At 37.7% G+C, this 25,637-nt stretch overlaps 1 protein-coding gene across 1 annotated transcript in view; it reads right to left on the minus strand.

Annotated features, from left to right (window-relative positions):
• The window catches only part of CHCHD3 (coiled-coil-helix-coiled-coil-helix domain containing 3), a 292,068-nt gene that overhangs the window by 222,140 nt on the left and 44,291 nt on the right, over nt 1–25,637 (minus strand). Inside the window, exon 3 of the mRNA XM_082632960.1 lies at nt 12,064–12,145. Within this exon, the coding sequence (XP_082489086.1) occupies nt 12,064–12,145 (82 nt within the window). The remainder of the gene's footprint in view (nt 1–12,063; nt 12,146–25,637) is intronic.

Here is a 25,637-nt window from a genome sequence, read left to right on the forward strand (position 1 = left end):
TCCAGCAAATGCTGTTTGGAAAAGAAAAGTTTACTCCTCACAAATGAAGTGTCCCAATGTGAGAGAAAATTATTCTGACCGAAGTTTCTCAAACTAAGCCCTATGCTTCCCAGGTTTCTAGGAAGGGAAAAGGTGGGGGAAATGGCTGACAGAGCTCTAAATTCCTAGTCCTAGCTATAACCAGATGGCACTTGAAGCAGTTTTGTATCAGAGTTCTGTCGGGTTTCCTCTGAATAAATGTTTACAGGGTGATGGGACACAATATGATTCTATCACCTCAGCAACAGAGTACAGGGCTCTGGGGCAGGCAGCCCAATTCAAGTCCTGCTTCCACTGCCGACTGAAAAATTTACATATGTCTACTTGAGTCATCTGTTTTTATAAAACAGTGATAACACTGACAAGAAACATTAACAGTTTATGTGAAGAATAATAAATGATTTACAGAGTATATTACAATGTCCGCTCCCCCTGAGATTGTTGTGGGTAATGGAGAAACCTCAACAAGAACTCCAACAACTATAGGACACTCAGAAACCAATTCCTAGAAACTTCCAAATGCAGAAACCAACTTTGGCACAAATTACTTCAAACACTTGCTTCATGAGAGAAAACACTGTAATTACTGTCAAAAGAAACATCTGAACAAGAAGTGGTTGAACATCACAGCTGCTATTACAACCAATAAAAAAAGTTACAGATTTCTACAGCATGCTTGATTGATTCTGGTTTTCCAGGTTTAATATTCCTACATGTAAAAATAGCTTCTCAAACAGAATTCAGGGTAGGAGTCTACAACAGCATAACATCAATAGGAAAGAAAACTGGATTTGGAAGAAGTAAAGAGATGTGAATAAAACACAGACTGGATAATCCAACCTTCTGTAATTGTTGGTTACAGAAAGCACTTGTCTCTATTAAAAACAGAAAAGTGCCACTTGAAGAAAAAAGATGAAAGTAGCAGATAGCGAAAGATTCCAATACTTAGTATATACATAGCACTTCCAGTCATCTCCCAGTGAAAAGTACTAGGTGGTTAGGATGTGATCTATTACATTCCGAATGAGTTAGGGCTTTATTTTTAAGCAGAATGGAATAGAAAAGTTAAAGGAATGAAACCACAGCAACACAACATGCATTTGAAAAAAAAAAAAACAGCTTTAATGAGGTTAATAAAATAATTAATATATTGGGATTTTCATACTACAGAAGGATCTCTTAAATGTCAGAGCACATAAAGAAATATTTTCCAGATAATGCCAATCAACCATCCACTACCCCTACTGGAGCCAGACACTGGGGAATCTGCTCACAACACAGCAGGGTAGAAACTTCTGTAATCACCTTCTTTGCAAATATTTGTAAATTAGAAGTGAGATTCATTGCCTGTGACAGTTGTGAGGACCATGAGAAAATACTGACCGCTAACTGATCTTTCAAGGTCACTTAAAAACTACATTTTTATGATAAAAGCCACTGATAAATATTAGTGGATCAACAGAACTTGTTCCCTGAAAGTTGGTATTTTTTTTAATTACTATATACCTAGAGATGACTTGCAGGTTGAACGTATGTAATTTCATAACAACTGTGTAATATGTGTCGATGACTAGAAAACAACGTTTAACACTACACTAATTTGAAACAAAGATTTATAACAAGTCTCTAGTTTCTACAGTCCTTGGTTAATGTCTTATTTTTAAAAGCATAGTTGTTTTCTTTTTAACATAATGTGAAATGTATATGCATATGTGTACAGAGTAGACTGCCCTTCCCAGGAGAATGTCAAGATCTTCCAGTAGAAGGATTCATTCAATCATTCAATTGAACGAATATGTGTGAGAGTTTACCATGTGAAAGATTCCACACTAGGTAGATGATTTCTTACATTATGTATTTTCAATGTGACACTAGGCCCCCCAAACACTGTTTTTCTATATTGGATTCTTTCCTCCTTCCTTTTTCAGCTTTTTCCTCCAAACGCAAATAATATCAAATAATAAAATTAAAATGAATTATTATATATAGTGGATTTAAACAGAAGACACCACACCTATGAATTTCACCTTTACTATGAGAAACTAAGAAGTATTCATACAAATTTTAAGCCTTTATTGGATGATGTAAGTCCTTATTTGATGTGATAAATGGAAAAATAAATGGACTGTGCTATACTCTAACTTAACCACACAGCTGATAAAATTTATGACTAACTTATTAAACCAAATTACTTTGAGTCTCACAAACCTAATGTAATTGTTCAAGTAATTAAAAATGGGGTAAAATCTCAACTAACATCCACCTAAAAACAGCAAGCAAGTAATCTTGGTTGATGTACAGCTAGTTTCAACATCAAGTAGCTATTCCCTTTCTTCTTGGCTTCTTGAAAAAGGTTATTAAAATGGAGGCAACTTTCACTTGCCTTTATAGGTACATAGGTGAAATTCAAATGCCAAAGGTCAGAGGTCACAAGTAGTCACATTTTTCTTGCTGTCAGAGACTGACTTTTGGAGGTAGGGCACAGGAGAGAACTAAATCACATTTTAAAAGTCTACACTCAAACTGTTGCATATTACATCCTTGCTATACTAGCCAGCTATAGTTGCAACACATTATGGTCAGCTATAATCCAAAACACACAACAGAGTATCACAGCAAAAACAGACTGCTGACACAGGCATTTAGTTTGCTCTTGACTCTCAATACACCAAACAACTATTCCATCCATTATATGTTGTGATAAGCAAACCTACGATTCCAAATTAGATCCAACAATTTTAGTGTGTGTACTGAATTTATGTCAGTGATTCTGGAAGGCATCAAATCACTCAAGATTCTCAAAAAACAGAATAAGATCTAAGATAAACTGAATTGAGATTCCATGTGTAAATGTTTTTTAGAAATGAGAATATAACATATACAGTCACAGTGCTTACAACTGACTATGTCATTGCTGTGGCCCTAGTAGAAACCTCCTCCTCGAAAGCAAATTTTATTAGGCCACATCTGCATATTAGTTTTAAAGAAGTGGAAACCTGGATACACAACAACGTCCTACTATACAGCACAGGGGACTATATTCAATATGCTGTGATAAACCATAATGGAAAATAATATAAGAGTATGTATATATGTATAACTGAATCACTTTGCTGTACAGCATAAATTAATAAAACATTGTAAATCAACTATACTTCAATTTAAAAAAATAAATGAAAAATAAAGAAGTGGAAACTTAAAGGACTTCAGGTAAACTATAAATGGTCTAATAAAATATCTTCAGTTTAAATGATTTCTGAATGGGTTCTAAATGTGTGTGGCATGACCAGTCAGAGATGTCGTAAAAGGATTTCTGAATTAGGTAGGAGATGAGGCAGACACTCAAGAAATCACTTCCAGATAATTACCCTAAATGTGAATGGATTAAATACTCCAACCAAAAGACAATGACTGGCTGAATGGATACAAAAACAAGACCCGTATATATGTTGTCTACAAGAGACTGACTTCAGACCTAGGGACACATACAGACTGAAAGTGAGGGGATGAAAAAAGATATTTCATGCAAATGGAAATCAAAAGAAAGCTGGAGTAGTAATACTCATATCAGATAAAATAGACTTTAAAATAAAGACTGTTACAAGAGACAAGGAAGGACACTACATAATGATCAAGGGATCAATCCAAGAAGAAACTATAACAATTATAAATATTTATGTACCCAACATAGGAGCACCTCAATACATAAGGCAAATGCTAACAGCCATAAAAGGGGAAATTGACAGTAACACAATAATACTGGGGGACTTTAACACCCCACTTACAACAATGGACAGATTATCCAGAGAAAATAAATAAGGAAACACAAGCTTTAAGTGACACAATAGACCAGACAGATTTAATTGACATTTATAGGACATTCCACCTGAAAGTGGAAGAATACACTTTCTTCTCAAGTGCACATGGAACACTCTCCAGGACAGATCACATCTTAGGTCACAAATCAAACCTTGGTAAATTTAAGAAAACTGAAATCCTACCAAGCATCTTTTCCGACCACAATGTTATGAGATTAGAAATCAATTACAGGAAAAAAACTGTAAAAAACACAAACACATGGAGGCTAAACAATATGCTACTAAATAACCAAGAGATCACTGAAGAAATCAAAAGGGAAATCAAAAAATACCTAGAGACAAATGACAATGAAAACACAATGACCCAAAATCTATGGGATTCAGCTAAAGCAGTTCTAAGAAGGAAGTTTATACCAATACAATCCTACCTCAAGAAGCAAGAAAAATCTCAAATAAACAATCTAACCTTACACCTAAAGGACCTAGAGAAAAAAGAACAAAAAAACCCCAAAGTTAGTAGAAAGAAAGAAATCATAAATATCAGAGCAGAAATAAATGAAATAGAAACAAAGAAAACAGTAGCAAAGGTCAATAAAACTAAAAGCTGGTTCTTTGAGAAGATAAACAAAACTGATAAACCATTAGCCAGACTCATCAAGAAAAAGAGGGCGAGGACTCAAATCAATAAAATTAGAAATGAAAAAGGAGAAGTTACAACAGACACCACAGAAATATGAAGCATCTTAAGAGACTACTACAAGCAACTCTATGCCAATAAAATGGAAACCTAGAAGAAATGGACAAATTCTTAGAAAGGTATAACCTTCCAAGACTGAACCAGGAAGAAATAGAAAATATGAACAGACCAATCACAAGTAATGAAATTGAAACTGTGATTAAAAATCTTCCAACAAACAAAAGTTGAGGACCAGATGGCTTCACAGGTGAATTCTATCAAACATTTAGAGAAGAGCTAACACCCATCCTTCTCAAACTCTTCCAAAAAATTGTGGACGAAGCAACACTCCCAAAGTCATTCTATGAGACCACCATCACCCTGATACCCAAACCACACAAAGACACTACAAAAAAAGAAAATTACAGACCAACATCACTGATGAATACAGACGCAAAAATCCTCAACAAAATACTACCAAACAGAATCCAACAACACGTTAAAAGGATCAGACACCATGATCAAGTGGGATTTATCCCAGGGATGCAAAGATTCTTCAATATATGCAAATCAATCAATGTGATACACCATATTAAACTGAAGAAATAAAAACCATATGATCATCTCAACAGAAACAGAAAAAGCTTTTGACAAAATTCAACACCCATTTATGATAAAAACTCTCCAGAAAGTGGGCACAGAAGGAAGCTACCTCAACATAATAAAAGCCGTATATGACAAACCCACAGCAAACATCATTCTCAATGGTGAAAAACTGAAAGCATTTCCTCTAAGATCAGAAACAAGACAAGGATGTCCACTCTTGCCACTATTATTCAACATCCTTTGCAAGTCCTAGCCACAGCAATCAGAGAAGAAAAAGAAACAAAAGGGGACTTCCCTGGTGGTACAGTGGTTAAGAATGTGCCTGCCAATGCAGGGGACACAGGTTTGAGCTCTAGTCCGGTAAGATCCCACATGCCACGGAGCAACTAAGCCCGTGCGCCACAACTACTGAGCCTGTGCTCTAGAGCCTGCAAGCCACAACTACTGAGCCCGCGTACCACAACTACTGAAGCCCGCGCACCTAGAGCCTGTGTTCTGCAACAAGAAAAGCCACCACAATGAGAAGCCCACGCACCACAACAAAGAGTAGCCCCCACTCAACACAACCAGAGAAGGCCTGCGTGCAGCAATATAGACCCAATACAGCCAAAAATAAATAAATAAAAATAAATTTATTTTTTAAAAAAAAGAAATAAAAGGAATACAAACTTTAAAAGAAGTAAAACTGTCACTGTTTGCCGATGACATGATACTATACATAGAAGACCCTAATGAAGCCACCAGAACACTACTAGAGCTAATCAATGAATTTGGTAAAGTTGCAGGATACAAAATTAATGCACAGAAATCTCTTGCACTCCTATACACAAACAATGAAAGATCAGAAAGAGAAACTAAGGAAACAATCTTATTCACCATTGCAACAGAAAGAATAAAATACCTAGGAATAAACCTACCTAAGGAGGTAAAAGACCTGTACTCAGAAAACTGTAAGACACTGATGAAAGGAATCAAAGATGACACAAACAGATGGAGGGATATACCATGTTCTTAAATTGGAAGAATCAATATTGTGAAAATGACTATACTACCCAATGCAACCTACAGATTCAATGTAATTCCTATCAAATTACCAATGGCATTTTTCACAGAACTAGAACAAAAAATCTTAAAATTTGTATGGAGACACAAAAGACCCCGAAGAGCCAAAGCAATCTTGCGAAAAAAACACAAAAATGGAGCTGGAGGAATCAGGCTCCCTGACTTCAGACTATACTACAAAGCTACAGTAATCAAGACAGTATGGTACCGGCACAAAAACAGAAATATAGATCAATGGAACAGAACAGAAAGCCCAGAGATAAACCCATGCACCTATGATCAACTAATCTATGAAAAAGGAGGCAAGGATATACAATGGAGAAAGGACAGTCTCTTCAATAAGTGGTGCTGGGAGAACCGGACAGCTAGATGTAAAGAAATGAAATTAGAACACTCCCTAACACCATACACAAAAATAAACTCAAAATGGATTAAAGATCTAAATGTAAGGCCAGACACTATAAAACTGTTAGAGGAAAACGTAGGAAGAACACTCTTTGACATAAATCACAACAAGATCCTTTTTGACCCACCTTCTAGAGTAATGGAAATAAAAACAAAAGTAAACAAATGGGACCTAATGAAACTTAAAAGCTTCTGCACAGCAAAGGTAACCATAAACAAGACAAAAAGACAACCCTCAGAATGGGAGAAAATATTTGCAAATGAATCAACGGACAAAGGATTAATCTCCAAAATATACAAACAGCTCATGCAGCTCAATATTACCAAAAAAAAACCAACCCAATCCAAAAATGGGCAGAAGACCTAAATAGACATTTCTCCAAAGAAGACATCCAGATGGCCAAGAGGCATATGAAAAGCTGCTCAACATCACTAGTTATTAGAGAAATGCAAATCAAAACTACAATGAGGTATCACCTCACACTGATCAGAATGGCCATAATTGAAAAATCTACAAACAATAAATGCTGGAGAGGATGTGGAGAAAAGGAAACCCTCCTGCACTGTTAGTGGAAATGTAAATTGATACAGCCACTATGGAGAACAGTATAGAGGTTCCTTAAAAAACCAAAAATAGAATTACCATAAGACCCAGCAATCCCACTACTGGGCATATACCCAGAGAAAACCACAATTCAAAAAAGACACATGCACCCCAATGTTCATTGCAGCACTATTTACAATAGCCAGGTCATGGAAGCAACCTAAATGCCCATCAACAGACAAATGGATAAAGAAGATGTGGTACATATATACAACGCAATATTATTCAACCATAAAAAGGAACGAGGGCTTCCCTGGTGGCGCAGTGGTTGAGAATCTGCCTGCCAATGCAGGGGACACAGGTTCGAGCCCTGGTCTGGGAAGATCCCACATGCCGCGGAGCAACTAGGCCCGTGAGCCACAACTACTGAGCCTGCGCGTCTGGAGCCTGTGCTCCGCAACAAGAGAGGCCGCGATACTGAGAGGCCCGCGCACCGCGATGAAGAGTGGTCCCCGCTTGCCACAACTAGGAGAAGCCCTCGCACAGAAACGAAGACCCAACACAGCAAAAATAAATTAATTAATTAATTAACTCCTACCCCCAACAACAACAAAAAAATAAAAAAAAAAAAAAAAAGGAACGAAATTGGGTCATCTGCAGAGACATGGATGAACCTAGAGACTGTCATACAGAGCGAAGTCAGAAAGAGAAAAACAAATATTGTATATTAACACATATATGTGGAATCTAGAAAAATGGTACAGATGAACTGGTATGCAAGGCAGAAACAGAGACACAGACATAGAGAACAAACGTATGGACACCGAAGGAGGAAGTGGGGGTGGGATGAGTTGGAAGATTGGGATTGACATATATACACTAACTAATATGTATAAAATAGATACCTAAGGAGAACCTGCTGTATAGCACAGGGAGCTCCACTTTTCTGTACAGCAGAAACTAACACAACGTTGTAAAACAACTACACCCCAATTAAAAAAAAAAGAAAATCATTTCCAACCTAACAGAGGTTATGGTCTAGAGTTTGTACAGACTGTACTGACGAAATACAGTTCTAGGACCCTATCTGCCCACGTTTCCACATGCCTGAAAGCACCTCACATTTGCAGTCTGCCAGCCTGGTCCTGAATAGTTGGCATAGCTTGCGCATAAGCATCAAAATTTGCAAAACTGGTGTCAGCAGCCTGGAAAAATCCCAGGTACAACAGCAGAATGCTGTGTCATCAAGGTTTTGATGGCACAGAATATGATACTGTGTGGAAAAACAAAGACATCAAGATCCTGAGTCACAGAACAATTCAGAAGAATTAGAACCAACATGAACAGGTTTTGAGTCCCTTAACCTTGGGTTTCTCACTATCAGCACTACTGACATTTTGGGCCAGATAATTCTTTGTTTTTTTGTGGTTTGTTTTTTTTTTTGGGGGGGGGGTATCCTGTGCATTACAGAATATTTAGCAGTATCCCTGGCCTCTACCCACTAGATGCCAGTAAGACCTAACTAGTCGTGACAGCCAAAAAACGTCTCCAGACATTTTCATGTGTCCCCTGGAAACCAAAATCTCCCCTAGTTGACAACACTGCCTTAACCTATTTATTTCACTTACATTTTCCTTTTTATGAACATACAAGTGATAGGTTTTTAGAAATTCAAAGTTAGTCTTAATGAGCTCTTTCAATAAAAAAATTCTATGATATAAACTACTGGGTTATTATTTGCAGCAATTTTTTTCTTAGTGGTACGTCAAATACAATGCTTCTTAGAAATCGATGGCATCTTCAATTCAATGAAATTCAGCCACCCACCATCCTTTCCCCTTTATCATGGAACCGTCATCCTGGAGAATTACTTCTTCCTCTCTGTGTAAAGTTTTAAGTACTACCCAGTTCTTCCCTACCTAGTGTTTCTCTAGTCTTCCTTTTGATTCCTTTCAACTATCTAATATTCTTCTAAAAATTTCCTTGCTTCCCAAGTCAGCCAGAGTTAAGTTCCAGTCTTTCAACCAAAAAAACCTAACTGAAACAAGGTCCTTATTTAAGCTAGCCTGACAGAAGATACTTCAGAGTATTTCCCTGCCATGAAATTCAGCAACCTATTAAAAATGTTGGTGCTTCTCCTTACCATTCACCACATAGGTGGAGTGAATGGGCTATAGATGAAACAAGAATTGTTGAAACAGTGTCATGGGGATTCACTGTACCCTTCTGTTTTTGAAGGTGTTTTAAAATGTCCATAATAAAAAGGTTAAAAATGATAACTAGGGCTTCCCTGGTGGCGCAGTGGTTGAGAGTCCACCTGCTGATGCAGGGGACACAGGTTTGTGCCCCGGTCCGGGAAGATCCCACATGCCGCTGAGCGGCTGGGCCCGTGAGCCATGGCCGCTGAGGCTGCACGTCTGAGCCGGTGCTCCGCAACGGGAGAGGCCACAACAGTGAGAGAGAGGCCCGTGTACAAAAAAAAAAAAAAAAAAAAGATAACTATCCTATAAAGAAAAATGTCACAATAGAAATAATTTCCGAAGTCCTTTCTGCATACATTGGATCCCTTACATTTACATGTGCCTATGCCCCAATCTTAAGGGTCTAGGAACTCAACTATAGTTATGGGTACATCTGGGGTGAAAAGAGAAGACTTGGAAAGCCAAGCATGTACCAGTGACAGTCCAGGACACAAGGAACCATTTTCTAAAACTGCTTCCAAGGCTTTATTCAATTAAGGCAACAGATACAATTATCTATAAATGCTTTGTTTCTCCAAAAGGTTGCTTTTAAAAGACGGCACAGAAAACCTTTTTAATGCTTTTTTCTGAAGTTTCTTCTCTGGTTGAAAAAAGAAAAAAAATAGCTATTGATTCTTCTAAGAACTATCATACAGATAAACACACACTTTTTGCCAAGATTTGACAGCTGGAAGTTTGCATGAAGAAGGCTTCAAACAAAACATTTATTTTAAAGAGAAAGCAATAAAAAAGGCTGTCCCACCCTCTGCTCCCCTTAAAAGTGACAGAAAATAAATTCTTTATCAATAGTCGTTTGTCCCAGGTTACAGCTAGGCTGCCAACCCCAGTCCACATGAGAGATGAAATCAGCCCTCACTGGCACCTTTTATCCATCTCATCTGCCCTTTACCTTTCATAGAACAGGAGAACAAATGGGAGCTAAGTCATGGAGGGGAAAAAAAAACCCCACCACAGTGAGAATTACTGTAAAAAAAGCCTGTACCATAGGGGAAGAAAGGAAGACAAAAAATTCCTATGTGAAATATAATAAGCAAAGTAAATATGAAGGTCTAACCAAAAACTCCTTATTAAAATAAAATTCAATTAAAAGCAATAAAATTTCAAAGACAAGGAATTCTACCATAACACATTGATTTTCTCTGCTTCTTAATGAAAATGGTCTGAATTTTTTGAATATTTTAACTTCACTATCTAATTATATACTCCATCAACCTAACCCCAATTAAATAATTATGAAGTGCTGCGTGGGAAACTATTGAAATATGCGTAGACACTTTTAGCAGTACTAACTACATCTTGATTTTTTAAACCCTAAGCCATGAGCCTTCTCTCTTTCCTGAGAAAAACGGTGGTCTTAATGTACAGTAAAACTCATGTCCTGTTCTACACGTTTCAGGCAAATCGGACCTAGCTTATTTAGCACTTTGTCAAAGAGAAGAAATGTCAGAGAACATTTCATAAGCCCTCACTTTAGAGATGAAATATTTAAGGCCCAAAGAGCTTAAATTATACACTGAAGCCCCTATAGCCAGTGAAGACTAGAATCCAATTCAAAGATTCCTTACATTAGCTCTCTCAAGCAAACTAGTGAAGCAGTCCAAAACACACACACACACACACACACACACACACACAATGTTACAAACCATCTACTGGTAGTAGTCATTGTGCATGTGAAAGATATTTGCATAATCATATAATAATAATGCTTTGTACTATACAGAAACTTCAGAAATAGCACAGATGGGAAGCACTTGACTCTATCTTGGATTAAAATGTATCCACATATTTCTATGAGTAAGTATATACTTTAAGTCTTTAACCAAAAAAAAAAATTATCTATGTTTTTTGAATATTGCTTTCTTTTCAGTTTACAGCCTTTCAACATCTTTGAATCAGCACATAAGATCTACTTGGCTGTCTAATATTCCATTGTAATAAAATTCCGTGTACCATAATTCACTCATGCAGCCCTCCGTGATGGGCATCTGGATTGCTTCCAGTTTTCTATTACAAAAACATTTCAGTGAACATTCTTTTAGCAGCTATTGTTAGTAGAAGTAGTAATAATGACAACAATAATATAGATGTATACAAAAAAATCTAGAGAAATGAAATGTTCAAGAGTGGTTATCTCTGTAGGATGAAATTACAGAGGATTTTGTTTTTTCAACCTTACATTTATCTGTAACATTTTTGATTTTTTTAAGTGAGCATACTACTAATCAGTGCTACTTATTAACATGGGTACTATCTATAACATGTAACATTCATTATTAGCTACAATATTGTTAGCCTTAATACCCATAGTAGACGATGTAATTTTCAATCATAAATATATTCATTAAAAGAACCTAGCCTGAGAAGTGCCAGGAGAAGCCTCAAGAACTACTTCTCACATATTGAAAAAACAGGGCTCAATTATTCATGCAACTAAGAAGTACACAAGAAATAAAATGGTCATTTACAATTGAGTTTGGGAAGGGGATAACCTAGGGCTTTAACAAGCACAATCCAAAACCAAAAACAGCCACGTCCATACATGTTCAGCCAAATACAAATGATGAGTCTTATTATAATCATTCCTCTCCAAAAATATTTCATAAATATGACAAGTCTGCCAAAATCTGTCTCAAACACCATGAAGCTCACCGTTTCTGATTTTCAGATTCTTTCTTGGCCTGCTCCAATGCCAGCTCCTCAGCCACTCTTCTTTTCAATTCTTCATCAGAAACTAAAATCAATAAAGAGGGGAAGGAGATAAAATAAGTGACTTCTTTAAACAAAAGCATGAGAATACTCAGGAAGACGAAGCTGAGACTAGGTCTTAATAGGCAAAGTTTTGCCAGCTGGTCAGTGTCTCCTTGGAACCACCTAAGCACGGTGGAAAAGACCAATTAGTGCACTTCAGGAGTAATTTAATCAAGAGTTCCCTGGTGACCTAGAAATCTCCACACCTGCCAGAAGTTATAATAAACTCAAGGAGCTGCTTACTGCCCAGTGGGACTGAGCCATTAAGTACAAATTCTTTAAAATGATGTCCTACCATTAAAGTCTGACAACTGCATAGAGGGGGAGGAGAGGGTGTAAGGAAGGGACTTCAGAGAGGAAAATGACACCAAAACCTTCCTACTTTGATAATTAAACATTTTAAAAAATCACTTATTAGAGAAAGAAAATCATTTGTAGTTACATTCATCTTTCCATGATTTACCAAAAAAAAAGGAATTTATGACTCATATTTAAAACCATATTTTTTGGAAAACGTCATTCAAATTCAAGTGCCAACAATTGGAGAGAGAGACAGAACAGTGCTGAGAACACGGCTGGAGCTTTCTAAATACCTAATGACTTGATCTGAAACATCTGGTCTTTCCAATTAGAAGATTTTGTACAATATGTTTTGTAAGATTCTTACAGCTATGATAGCAAATAAAATAGACAAACTTTACAGACTCTTTAAGAGCCTTCCATAAGAGATAAGCACGGACTCTTTCCTCTTCACTACCCAAAACCCACTACCCAAAATTATGACCAAGAAAGCACCAGAAACACTTAAGATCTAGGAATACACACAGGACCTAACAAGTATTTCAACTGGTTGAGCCTATTGGATGGAAACTAGACAGTACTGTCTCTGCTCTTCAATGGCATTTTATTTTATAATCTTGCATTATAAGCACCTTGCCTTACGGAATATGCAAAAAGTGAATTACAACAGGATATGCAAAAACTTTAAAATTTAGCTGACACTGGGCAATAACAAAGAAGATATATGAAAGGTCCTAAGGATGTCTTCTCTTATTTGTGGACTATCAGAAAACAACAACAGCAAAGGACATTATCAAGAAGGTGAAAAGACAACCCACAGAATGGGAGAAAATACTGGCAAATCATATAGCTGACAAGTGGTTTGTATCCGGAATATACAAAGAATTCTTACAACAGAACAACTGAACAGAACAATAAAATGACAACAAAATTAAAAATGGGCAAAGGACATAAACAGGCATTTCCCTAAAGAAGATATTCAAATGGCCAACAACTGCATGAAAAGTCACTCAACAGCATTCATCGTTAGGAAAATGAAAACCAAAACCACAATGACTTACCAATTCAAACCCACTATAATCCAAAGGACAATAACAAGTGCTGGTGAGAATGTGGAGAAATTGAAACCTTCATACATTGCTGGTCAGAATGTAAAATGATGCAGTCACTATAAAAATAGTTTGGCAGTTTCTCAAAATGCCCTGGTCCGGGAGGATCCCAAATGCCGCGGAGCGGCTAGGCCCGTGGGCCATGGCCGCTGAGCCTGCGTGTCCGGAGCCTGTGCTCCGCAACGGGAGAGGCCACAACACAGTGAGAGGCCCGTGTAACGCAAAACAAACAAACAAACAAACAAAACTAGGCTTCGGTAAGACCTTGGTATACCAGGTCTAAGCATGAAGCAGTGAGATCCGTTTTCTAAGTGAGCTGATACAACATATCTTAATAGTGCATTGTATGCCTCTTACATAAGGGCTTGCTACCAGGGGAAGAGCCAAAATCAGCAGTGAGCTTTTCATGATGATGTGATAAACCTGGAAGGGAACGGTAAGGACTCCATTACCACATGGAGGCCAGCTGGGCGGCTGGGAAGGCAGCCATGCAAGAGACTGCAGAGAAGGAAACGCAGCTTCAAGGCTTGTCTTCCTTCTCTATACCCTCCTGCCTCTCATGTGTGCCAAGCCACCTGCCGTGGGGTGAGGTGGTAAATACTGATAGATGGAGATAATGGTGGTATCACCTAGGGAGGCCAAGAGGGGAGGGAGAAAGATGGGAGGAGGAAGCACAAGAGATGCAAAGGTCGGGAAGCTCCAGAAGCCACTGAAGAAGACATGCCCAAGGGACCGGCTAGTTCACATCACTTCTGGTCAGTCAAGGGACTAAAGCACAGCTGTCTCTCTAATGCCCTAGCTATTTCTGGAAAAGAAACACACACACACACACACACACACAAAACTTTTGGGTCTCACGTCCAAGGTCACAGCTGAAAAAGTAATTACCTTAGCTATAATGGAGAATTTAAAATAACAAAAGATAAAACATGACCAAGCATAAAGAGTTTAAAATCTAAAATAGCAATTCAAAGCCCAGGCAGGAAAATAAACCAGCGTGGTAATGGGTTTTGAGCAAATCTAAGTTTCAAGTTATTTGTTTTTCAATCAATAGAATACAGAAAGCAACAACATATTTCTTCGGATAGGTCTGGTCCAAAGTGCATAAGGGAAAAAGATATACCATTTGGAGACCACTATTCAAAATGGCTTTTCTGAAAACACTCTTTTCAGCTTCAGGATCTGAACATTCTCTCAAATAAAACTGTTATTAAACTAAAAGGTCAGTGTTTCAGGATGGACTACTTTATAAGAAGCACAGAAAGGCCAACTTTGCCTATTAGCACAGTGAGTTTCCCGTAGATCTTTGAGGACTGGCAGAGTTTGTGAAATGAGAAAAAGTAAAAATGAGAAATTTTCAAGCCATATAAATCAGACTGGCCACGGAACCCTGCAAAACTAGTTCAGGCTCAGTAAGTAGGGTTCTATAACTTTCACATAACGTACACACTTCCCTTTTAAAATGTATTAAGACAAAAGGATGCTTTCTTCACACACTTGTACTCTTTACTTGCTAAAATGTTCTCAGAAGCGATTTTAATTTTTTCCTCAATGGCAAATGTATCTCAGTGAACACAAAGACCGGCATTTTGTCAGTTAGTTATAGATGATACGACACTAACCATAAAACATGTGAGAAAAAAATCAAGCATTACAATGGCTTGGTTATAGCAAGTCGGCCCTAAACCCTTTATCTGAAACTACTATTGAAAATAAGAAATATTTGTATTAAAAGCAGCCCGAATTTTTGTTCATTTTTAGTAAACAACATTCTAAACAAATGTTTTGGTTAGTCCAAAGGCAGCTTTACTGACTGCCTAGCAATCTTTTACTCCTCTTAGCCACATTCTAAATTTCTAAGTTAAATTCTTAAGAAATTCTAAGAATCTCTAATTTCTAATTTCAGGATCAAATAAAAAACTCCTAACCTTATACTACATGATTCTTAGTATTCTTAGGAACTGTGAATACCATGGTCTTAATTCTCAGAGAAACTGTAGCATAAATTTACTACACCTCACCAGTCTTCTATGTTACATGACAATGTCCTAATTCTGTTTTCAGAAACTGGTTAAACGAGGGGTAGAGAGGGAAGGGGTGGAGAAGATGGGACACTATACTTAAGACAGTTCCTTGAATGGTGGACAGAAATGACTCCAAAAGATGAAATGCCTTTATGAATGGCTCATCATCTATGAAAAAAACAAAGACTGAAAATACAACCGTGATTAGAGACTTATACAGATTCCCTGGACCTCAAGGGACATACCAATTTCCTTTGTAACTTTTTCTGCTATGACTTTCCCTTTCTTTCATTTTCCTAGCATAATCCTGACAGTATAATTCCCTCCCCAATTACAGTATTTCTGAAACAATCTCTGCAAGTTACTTAATAAAAATTATGGCTTGCCTATTAGAAAAATGTCAGGTCCTTTGGGATTTTTCCTTTATTCCATTTCTTTCTGGTTTTACCATTTACTGATACATACCATGTCCAATTTTATATGCCCTATTATTTTCATATGCTAGTTTAAAAACACCAAAGAGAACTATGAAAATCTACTCTCAGAAGAAAATAAATGTATGTAATTGCATAACACAAGCAGCAGATTTTAGATAAACACTGGACTCTGCCAAGATTGAGATAGCTGAGCCAAAGCTTATAGCATAAGATACAGCCAAATTAAATTTTCAGCTCCATAGAAATACCCATTAATCTTATAATTTTAATAAATTCATTAATACAAAAAAAGCACTGATTGTTTAAAAAATAATAATGGAAGCATCCATGCAATCAATGAAATACAACACACAGTTTATCAGAAGTAAATGACTCACAGCATGTCGGTGGCAGGATAAATCTTGCCCTGCTCCTTATCTTATAAAAGGTACAGAGTTTGATTAGAAGAGTCAAAAGATGGCTAGAATAAATCTCAGGGGTTAGAAAGAAACATGTAACAGTTTGCCAGTATCCATTTGTGGCACCATCTAGTTAGCAGACAAACCTGATTTAAATACACACACAGAGTGTGTTAAGTATGATGATATTCAGCTGACAATAACATTTACTATCACCTTAAGGATAACGTATCCTAAGACTGCCTTCAAAAAAATGCCATTTGTCTAGATACCTGGCAGGGTAACTGAGGCCACTTATACATTAAAGCTAACGACAATGTTGGAATGAAAATCCTTAACTGCAGTTTCAAAACCATAAATATCGAATGAGAAGGCACCGTGTTACAGTTTGGCAACCTAAACATTAACTGTATCAGGTTAATGGCTTATTTTGTAGTATTATTGCTCCATCAGGATTTATATACCTTGGTAAATTTCTAATTTGAATGGCATAATATGCAAATAATGTCCATTTTATTGTTTGCTTCACAACAACCACTCGTGGAAACCAGCTCCACAATACATTCTATGTGAAAACAAAGATCAATACCAGACTGCAGATGCTGTATAGCAACAGACAAGCTCATCCCTCATATTCTACCGTTTCCACATTTTTAAGTAGACAATTCATAAAACCAGTATTGAGAATCAGATACACCTAGTATTTCATGTCTTAATATCTTGAATAATAGCTGCAAGACCTCACAAAGAGCCTCTAGGAAAATAAGATCTATAATTTAAATTAAAAAATAATAATTACCTCTGGATATTGCTTTTTGATGCATAGCTTAATTTTTTTGTTTGTTTCACAAATGGATGTATTTTGTTCACTGGAGATAAAACTATCAATTCAACAGCGTTAAATCTCCAACCCCAAATGAAGTACCAAAACCCCCCAAACCTGTTTCTTTCTTTCCAACAGTCCTGAGTGTGGCTGCATTCAAAGGCTTCTCCATAAAGACTCATGACATTCAAAGAGGACCAAGTTGGAAATAAAGGCGGTTCCCATCTAGCCCTGGTTTTGCCACAATTCGTTTTTGTGATTTTGCTCAAAAACACATCATTGCTTTAGGCCGAAGCTGTGTCCTCTATAAAATGAGAACCCAAACTAGAAAATCTCCAACAGCCGTCCCCTTACACAGCAGTGTTAAATGGGACTGAATTCATGCTTGAGCCTCCACTTCCCCTAAAAGCCCGATAACATGAAGGTGAAAGAATAAAAGGGTCTATCGTTGACAACATATACTGCCAAATGTTCCTCTGAAGTGACACTCCACTCATTTGGAAAAACTGTCTGTCAAATACCCGTCAAACTAACAAAAACATCCTCTAGGCTTTACAGACAAAGCAAAAATAAAGAGGGAAGGAAGGACAGGGTGGGAGAGGGAGGAATGTTGTGCAGGCTCGTCTAGGCACACAGCAGATGTTCAATAAAAATGTGTTAATCGTTTCATCTGTGGAGTCAAACATCAGTCATTAGGTGAAATAAGTCACCAACTTCTTGGGTAGCTTACGGACGATTTAGAAAAAACATAGCACACACTCTGCAAAATCGCATATAATCTAAGTAAAAAATGTGGACTGCCATTCAAAAAAGAAATTCAAGACAAATAAGCACCTTCTCCCCAACTCTCCACGCCACTGCCACCACCACCAACCACCACCAGGTTTCTGTTCCTGTGGACCCTCCTGTACAGAAAATTGAGCCACCACTACCAACAGTATATTTTTTATAAAGGAGAGAAGGATGGGCATTCATTATAAGCTTACTGTACTGGCTATAAGGTTTATTTTAATGCCTAAGCTCAGGTTTCTATTCTCTGGTCAACTATATGAAGTTATTTTTGTTTGTTTAATTATTTTCTCCCAAATCAAGTGACCTCAAGGAATACACAAACTAGGGAAATCAATCAATTCACTAGGTAGTAAATCCACATTGACTTAATCCTATGCTAGGCTTTATAAGAGATGGAGACATATGGTCCCCTACCATTAAGGAGATAAGAGTCTGAGTTATTAAAATTGTACTTTGAGGATTTAGTATTAATGACACTTACAAAGGCGGGCTGTAGTCATGGAGTATTTCATGAAGGAGGAGGGACACAAGCAAGGACGTACATTAGACAGATGGAAAGGAAACCGAACAAAGCTTGTTTGTAAGAAAAAAAACCTTGAAGTGTAAATTATGCTCAATTGTGAGGAGCCTTGAAAACTAGGCAGGAGTTTGGATAAGAAATATTAAGAAATAGGGCATCATGGACAGTTATTTAAAAGTGAAAATAATGAACATTTTGGTACATGACTCTTTTTGAATTATGGTTTTCTCAGGGTATATGCCCAGTAGTGGGATTGCTGGGTCGTATGGTAGTTCTATTTGTAGTTTTTTAAGGAACCTCCATACTATTCTCCATAGTGGTTGTATCAATTCACATTCCCACCAACAGTGCAAGAGGGTTCCCTTTTCTCCACACCCTCTCCAGCATTTATTGTTTCTAGATTTTTTGATGATGGCCATTCTGACAGGTGTGAGATGATACCTCACTGCAGTTTTGATTTGCATTTCTCTAATGATTAATGATGTTGAGCATTCTTTCATGTGTTTGTTGGCAATCCGTGTATCTTCTTTGGAGAAATGTCTATTTAGGTTTTCTGCCCACTTTTAGATTGGGTTGTTTGTTTTTTTGCTATTGAGCTGCATGAGCTGCTTGTAAATTTTGGAGATTAATCCTTTGTCAGTTCCTTCATTTGCAAATATTTTCTCCCATTCTGAGGGTTGTCTTTTGGTCTTGTTTATGGTTTTCTTTGCTGTGCAAAAGCTTTTAAGTTTCATTAGGTCCCATTTGTTTATTTTTGTTTTTATTTCCATTTCTCTAGGAGGTAGGTCAAAAAGGATCACTGCAGCTCTATTTACAATAGCCAGGACATGGAAGCAACCTAAGTGTCCATCAACAGATGAATGGAAAAAGAAGATGTGGCACATATATACAATGGAATATTACTCAGCCTAAAAAGAAACAAAACTGAGTTATTTGTAGTGAGGTGGATGGACCTAGAGTCTGTCATACAGAGTGAAGTAAGTCAGAAGGAGAAAAACAAATACCATATGCTAGCACATATATATGGAATCTAAGAAAAAAAAAAGGTCATGAGGAACCTAGGGGTAAGATGGGAATAAAGATGCAGACCTGCTAGAGAATGGACTTGGGGATATGGGAAGGGGGAGGGGTAGGCTGTGACAGGGTGGGGGAGTGGCATGGACATATATACACTACCAAGCCTCGGATGGATAGCTAGTGGGAAGCAGCCCCATGGCAAAGGGAGATCAGCTCGGTGGTTTGTGACCGCCTTAGAGGGGTGGGATGGGGAGGGTGGGAGGAAGGGAGACGCAAGAGGGAAGAGATATGGGAACACGTGTATAACTGATTCACCTTGTTGTAAAGCAGAAACTAACACACCATTGTAAAGCAATTATACTCCAATAAAGATGTTAAAAAAAAAAAGAAAATAATGCAGTGAAACGGGGCATTACAGGAAGTCTGATCTGGCAAAGATATGCAGATTAACTGGATGGGGAAAGTGTAAAGCAATGAGTGGTTCTCAAAGTACAGCCTCATTCTCTCCGCCCAGCCCCCCCAACCCCCATCCCCCAGCAGCATCACCTGGAACTTGTTAGAAATGCAAATATTTCAGACTCACCCCAGAACTATACATCAGAAACCCTGGGGGGAGGGGCCCAGCAATCTGTGTGCTAACAAGCCCACCAGATTTCAGATGCTTGCTCACGTTTGAGAGACATGGGCATAAGGTGATGAGGATACTGGCCATAAAGATGGAGTCTAAGATGCAAGGGCTTTCATGGGAAAAACTGGTCATCTGTTACTGACCGAGAGATGAAAGAGAAAGAAGTCAAAGGTGCACCCAGATGCCAGAAAACTAATACCCATGATGGTCAATTAAGGAAAGAAGGAGAGGCTGTTCGGGGAAGAAAGATAATGAGTTCAGTTTCAGACACATTCAATTGAAAGTAATGGTAGAATCACCACATGGAATTGTAGGCAATTAGATATTTGAACCTGAAATTCAGATTTGATTTGAGACTTGGCTGGAAATGCTGATTTGGGAATGAGTGTTACAGATCTGAGCTCAGTGAATTCTCTTGGAAAAAAATAAAATGTATAAAGAGAAAAGAGTAGAACGCTAGGAATAGGCCTTAAGAATGCATCAGATGAAGGAGAGGAGAGAAAGAACAACATCATTAGAGACAAAGAAGGAATGGAATGGAATGGAATGGAATGGAATGGAATGGAAGAAATGAACCAAGGTACCATGTGCAGAAATGATAAACAGATTTCATCTCATGTGCCAATTCTGATCAACTGGCAGCAGCGGCCTGGGGTGCTGTGTGTAGGACTCCAAGGCCTAGTCCAGGTTCAGGAAGGAGGAAGATCTGGCAGCATGGCTTACAATTACCTATCATCCCAGGGAGTGCATGGAAATCAGATGGTTTGGGCATCAGGAATCAGTGGGAGGAGAACAACGGAAGGCAGCAATTATAGGCCTCTCTTCAAGTTTAGAAATGAAACAAAAAGGAATGAGGTGGAAAAATTATAAATAAAAGATGATTTTCGCAATTGGTGGAGATCTGTGCGTGTTTGAAGGGCACTCATAATCAATAATCTGCAACTAAATTATAAAAGACTGATGAATGCTAGTGATTGTTGCTCAAAAGCAATTTAGAGTAAAATGTATACATTATTCACAAATACCTGGTTGTACAGTAACACAGACCAATTCACATTGACATCTCATATTTCAGTCCACCTTCCTAATTACCACACTGATGCAAGCAAGGTTCATAGCACTATTTTTTTTTTTTTTTTTTTTTTTTTTGCGGTACACAGGCCTCTCACTGTTGCTGCCTCTCCCGTTGCGGACCACAGGCTCCAGACACGCAGACTCAGCGGCCACGGCTCACGGGCCCAGCCGCTCTGCAGCACGTGGGATCTTCCCAGACTGGGGCACGAACCCGTGTCCCCTGCATCGGCAGGCGGACTCTCAACCACTGCGCCACCAGGGAAGCCCCACAGCACATTTTTTAAAACGTTATGTTTTATAACAGTAAAACAGTGGACAAGCCTACTTCCATGTGCTAAAAAGCTTTAACCAAGACTAATGTCCTTACCTAAGTAATTTGCTTTGGTAAATTTCAGTCAAAACCATTCCAATACTTAGAGTCGTAAGTCATTCCTCTTTCTTCCTATTATTATGAACTAGTGTGTGCTTTTTAGCAATAAAAACTGTATTTTATCCAAAAAATCCATTAACTGCTAACAAAATTCCTAAATTCAACTAAAATATTTAGTACTTCAAACTCTGACCAACACTATTTTCTAAGGGAGACTTTAAATGTATCTTTGCACGTAATCAAAACCCGAGGAAATCAAAAGACTCAAAAGTCTGAAAATAAAATCTATCTTCTAATCCACCTACAGCCCTGGGAAATGTCAACTAACTCCAATCTCATGACTTTTCTTCTTTTAAATGAAAATAAAAGTTCTGACCCAATTACGGCCCTTTTTATAAGGGAAAAAAAAAAACAGAGTCCTATTTCTAGATACTGGCCCACTACTAGGCAGCAGAAATAGCGGGAGGATCACATATAGTCAGACCTCTGGGCTTCAGTGGCTTCATTTACGGCCCATTAAGGAAGGGTGCGATGCCAAAAAGGACCTATTTAACCCACAAGCTAACCGCTGCAGAACAACAGCCTCTCCTGGGAAGTTTTAAATAAAGCAGATTTTACACCCATGCTTAATTCATATTTTATTTACGGTGGTTCAAATATATTAAAACTGTGAGATAGCATAATACATATGAGTATAACACTTCTCATTAAACTATTGTGCAATACCCTGTGCTTTGTATTTTTTATATAATTCACACTGTGATAATTAGGTCAGCCTCTCTTTTATCTATAACCCTGTTATTTTTTCCTTCATCTAACGAATATCCACCTATTGGTCAGAAAACACTATTTCAATGTAGTCGTAAGTGGTCATAATCTCTAATAAAACAAAAATAGGGCTTCCCTGGTGGCGCAGTGGTTGAGAGTCCGCCTGCCGAGGCAGGGGACGCGGGTTCGTGCCCCAGTCCGGGAAGATCCCACATGCCGTGGAGCGGCTGGGCCCGTGAGCCATGGCCGCTGAGCCTGTGCGTCCAGAGCCTGTGCTCTGCAACGGGAGAGGCCACAACAGTGAGAGGCCCGCATACCGCAAAAACAAAAACAAAACAAAAAAAAAAACAACAAAAAAACAAAAATAATTCTCTGTGAAGTACTGTGGAAGCACTGTGAATTCACTGATCACAGATGACTTCACCATGTTTAAGACACAGACTGTGCACAAGAATTTCAAGAACAAAGGCCCTGTCCTATCTTTAAATGCAAGAACGTACTTAACCTTTTTTCTAAAAGTAAAATAAATTATCCACAGTCAAGTTAGACTGAACAGAAGATAACAGTAAAAACATTTATTATGATTATATCCCTAATGATCCACAAATTTCCTTCATCCCAGTGTTATACAGAGAAAGGAGGTGGAACACTTTGTCTTCCAGAAGCAGTTCATTTGTGTAACTTACACCATGTGCTATGTAAGGCTCCAGGATGTAAATCCTTCAGAACACCTGGGATGACATAAACGGTCCTTGTTCAGACCAGTGGTTTTCTCCCTCATCAGCCCCTATGCTGCCTTTCTGTAGCAAATATTTTGTAATACTCCCTTTACCATGCTGAAAATAAATAGATGATAATACAGATGCGAGAGTTTTAATCAATATAATACCCTAAGTGTAACATTAAAAAAAGAAATAAAGAGAAACTAATTTATAATGAATAATGGCCTTTTACTATGTAAATGCTCAAATCTACACTAGATACAATAAAAGAGTCTGACTCGAGCTTATAAGTTAAACCACCACAAATGCAATAGCTACAGTTACTGCAACAGAGCAGCTGCATTCCCAGAAAATTCAGAAAACATACTTTCTGTTGATACATAAAACACCTAAGTTCTGGGCTGGGTAAGCAGGTTTTCAGCTGCGTGAATTTCTGATGGGACATTCTGAAATCGAGGGCACAGGACAATCGTTCAAGGAGGCAGAACTATCCGAGGTATTGCAAGATGTCTAGATCCCTGACCACCCCACTAAACACCAGCAGCTCCCCCACAAATTTCCCAAATGCCTCCCTGGAAGCAGTACTGCCCCACCACTGAGCACCACAGTCTTAGACCAGGCTAAAATACTCACCCTGATAAAAAAAAAGATGACCATGAGAAACCTACCTACTTTAAGGTTTGTATGACAACTGACAGTCCCAAATAATGCAATTACAGTAATGCACTTATCAAACACAGATAAATATTTGGAGATGACAGCAAAGTGCCTTCCTCCCATGGGATCTCTGCCTCGAGGTGCCCAAGTATTACCAGCTTCCTCTCTCTCCATACTCACCAAAATCACATTTGCCCAGTCCCACTCATACGGATCATCTCGACTTTCCTTAGGGTATCCAAAATCACTTTGTGCTAATCATCATACTGTCTATTTTTTCCCTCTCCTGATGCCTCAAAAAATGTCATACAAGGACAAAGACTTCATTATGAATCCAATGGAAATGGAAAGTGGGTACAAATTACAGCCTAAAGACCCCAGCTCACTGTTATAATATCACAAGAATGCACAGGTACAGGTTGATACCCATCTATCCAAACTATTCAAATGTATTAAGCATTCACAGACATTTTCAGACTAATGCCTTTAAGAAAACAACTTCCCAAGCACAGATTTATTTCAAGCTGCCACACTTTCCATCAAAACTATCTACATCAGACAGCTCTTGGACAACTGAAACTATATGTTTCACAGGTGACAATATCAGAATTTATATTGAACAAACAGTTCAATAAGGCCATATCATTTTTATATTCAAAGAAAATGAGAAAAGCATTTAAAGTTTTAACTCTAAATTAACTTATAATAATTCACAGAGATTCCATTTTGAAATTAAGGAAGTGAACGGTTTAATAAGGAATAATTTCTCTATAAAAACCAAAAATAAATTAGCTTTCACTACAGCATATAATATGAAACTAGAGTAAATGGTAGGAAGGCAGCAAGAATAAGTACCATCTAAACACATGATACTTTAAAAGAAATGAATTTATGTTATTTTAAACTCTTTTAAAAAGTGTTACAGGTAGAGGTCCCTAGGAACTACTTTAATGAAACTCATAATTAGAATACCAACTTATTCTCTGTAAATAGTAACGTCCAATGTACGTGATGATTACATAAAATAATGTGCTAAGTAATTGGAGATTTCCCCTTGGAATTTTCTTACTAAACCCTCCCTCACTTCTACCCCCATCACCCACCCCCACCTTGTTTTGTATGAGTAAACATAAATCTTCTCTAATTTCATGACAAACTGTAAATTAAATGAATCCAAACTAATAAGATTTTGCTCTGTGCTTTAACACTTATAAACGGCTTTAACATGTTTGATCTCAGTTATATAATTTATAGAGAATTTAACAGTAAGAAATTAATCTAAGACATTATTCATATATAATATAAAAATATCTTTAAAAGAATAGTATAAAATGTTCAGATTTAGTTGATATGTATCTGAAACATGGCCATAAAATAATTATAATGGTATAACATGCCACACATGAAAGACCTTCATTTTATAAACGCAACCATGGGTGGGGTGTGTGTGTGTGTGTGTGTATGTGTGTACACTATAGGACTGTGAGATACAGAAGCATGTCATATTTGCTTTTAAATGGACATAAAAACAGAGCTCAATGAGCAGAACAAAATTTTAATTAAAGAATCACGTTTAAAGAGACCTGCGTTCTCTTCCTGACTCTACCCGTAAATTACCAATGACGTTTCTCTTGAAGATGATATGCAGTGAAATGAAGAGGTATTTTAAGTCCAAAAATGAACTCATTACAAAAACAGGAACTCCCTTCAACTGAAGAAGCAAGAGCATTTTGTTTAAAAAATCCTGACTGATGCTGTGTAACATTTCATTGAGCCAATACTATATTTTGCAAGAGGCTATTTTAAGCTGTATATCCTTCAGAATGTCAACATGCG

Source organism: Mesoplodon mirus (assembly GCF_964341445.2).
Source record: "Mesoplodon mirus genome assembly, chromosome: 9".
Classification (NCBI taxonomy): Eukaryota; Metazoa; Chordata; class Mammalia; order Artiodactyla; family Ziphiidae; genus Mesoplodon; species Mesoplodon mirus.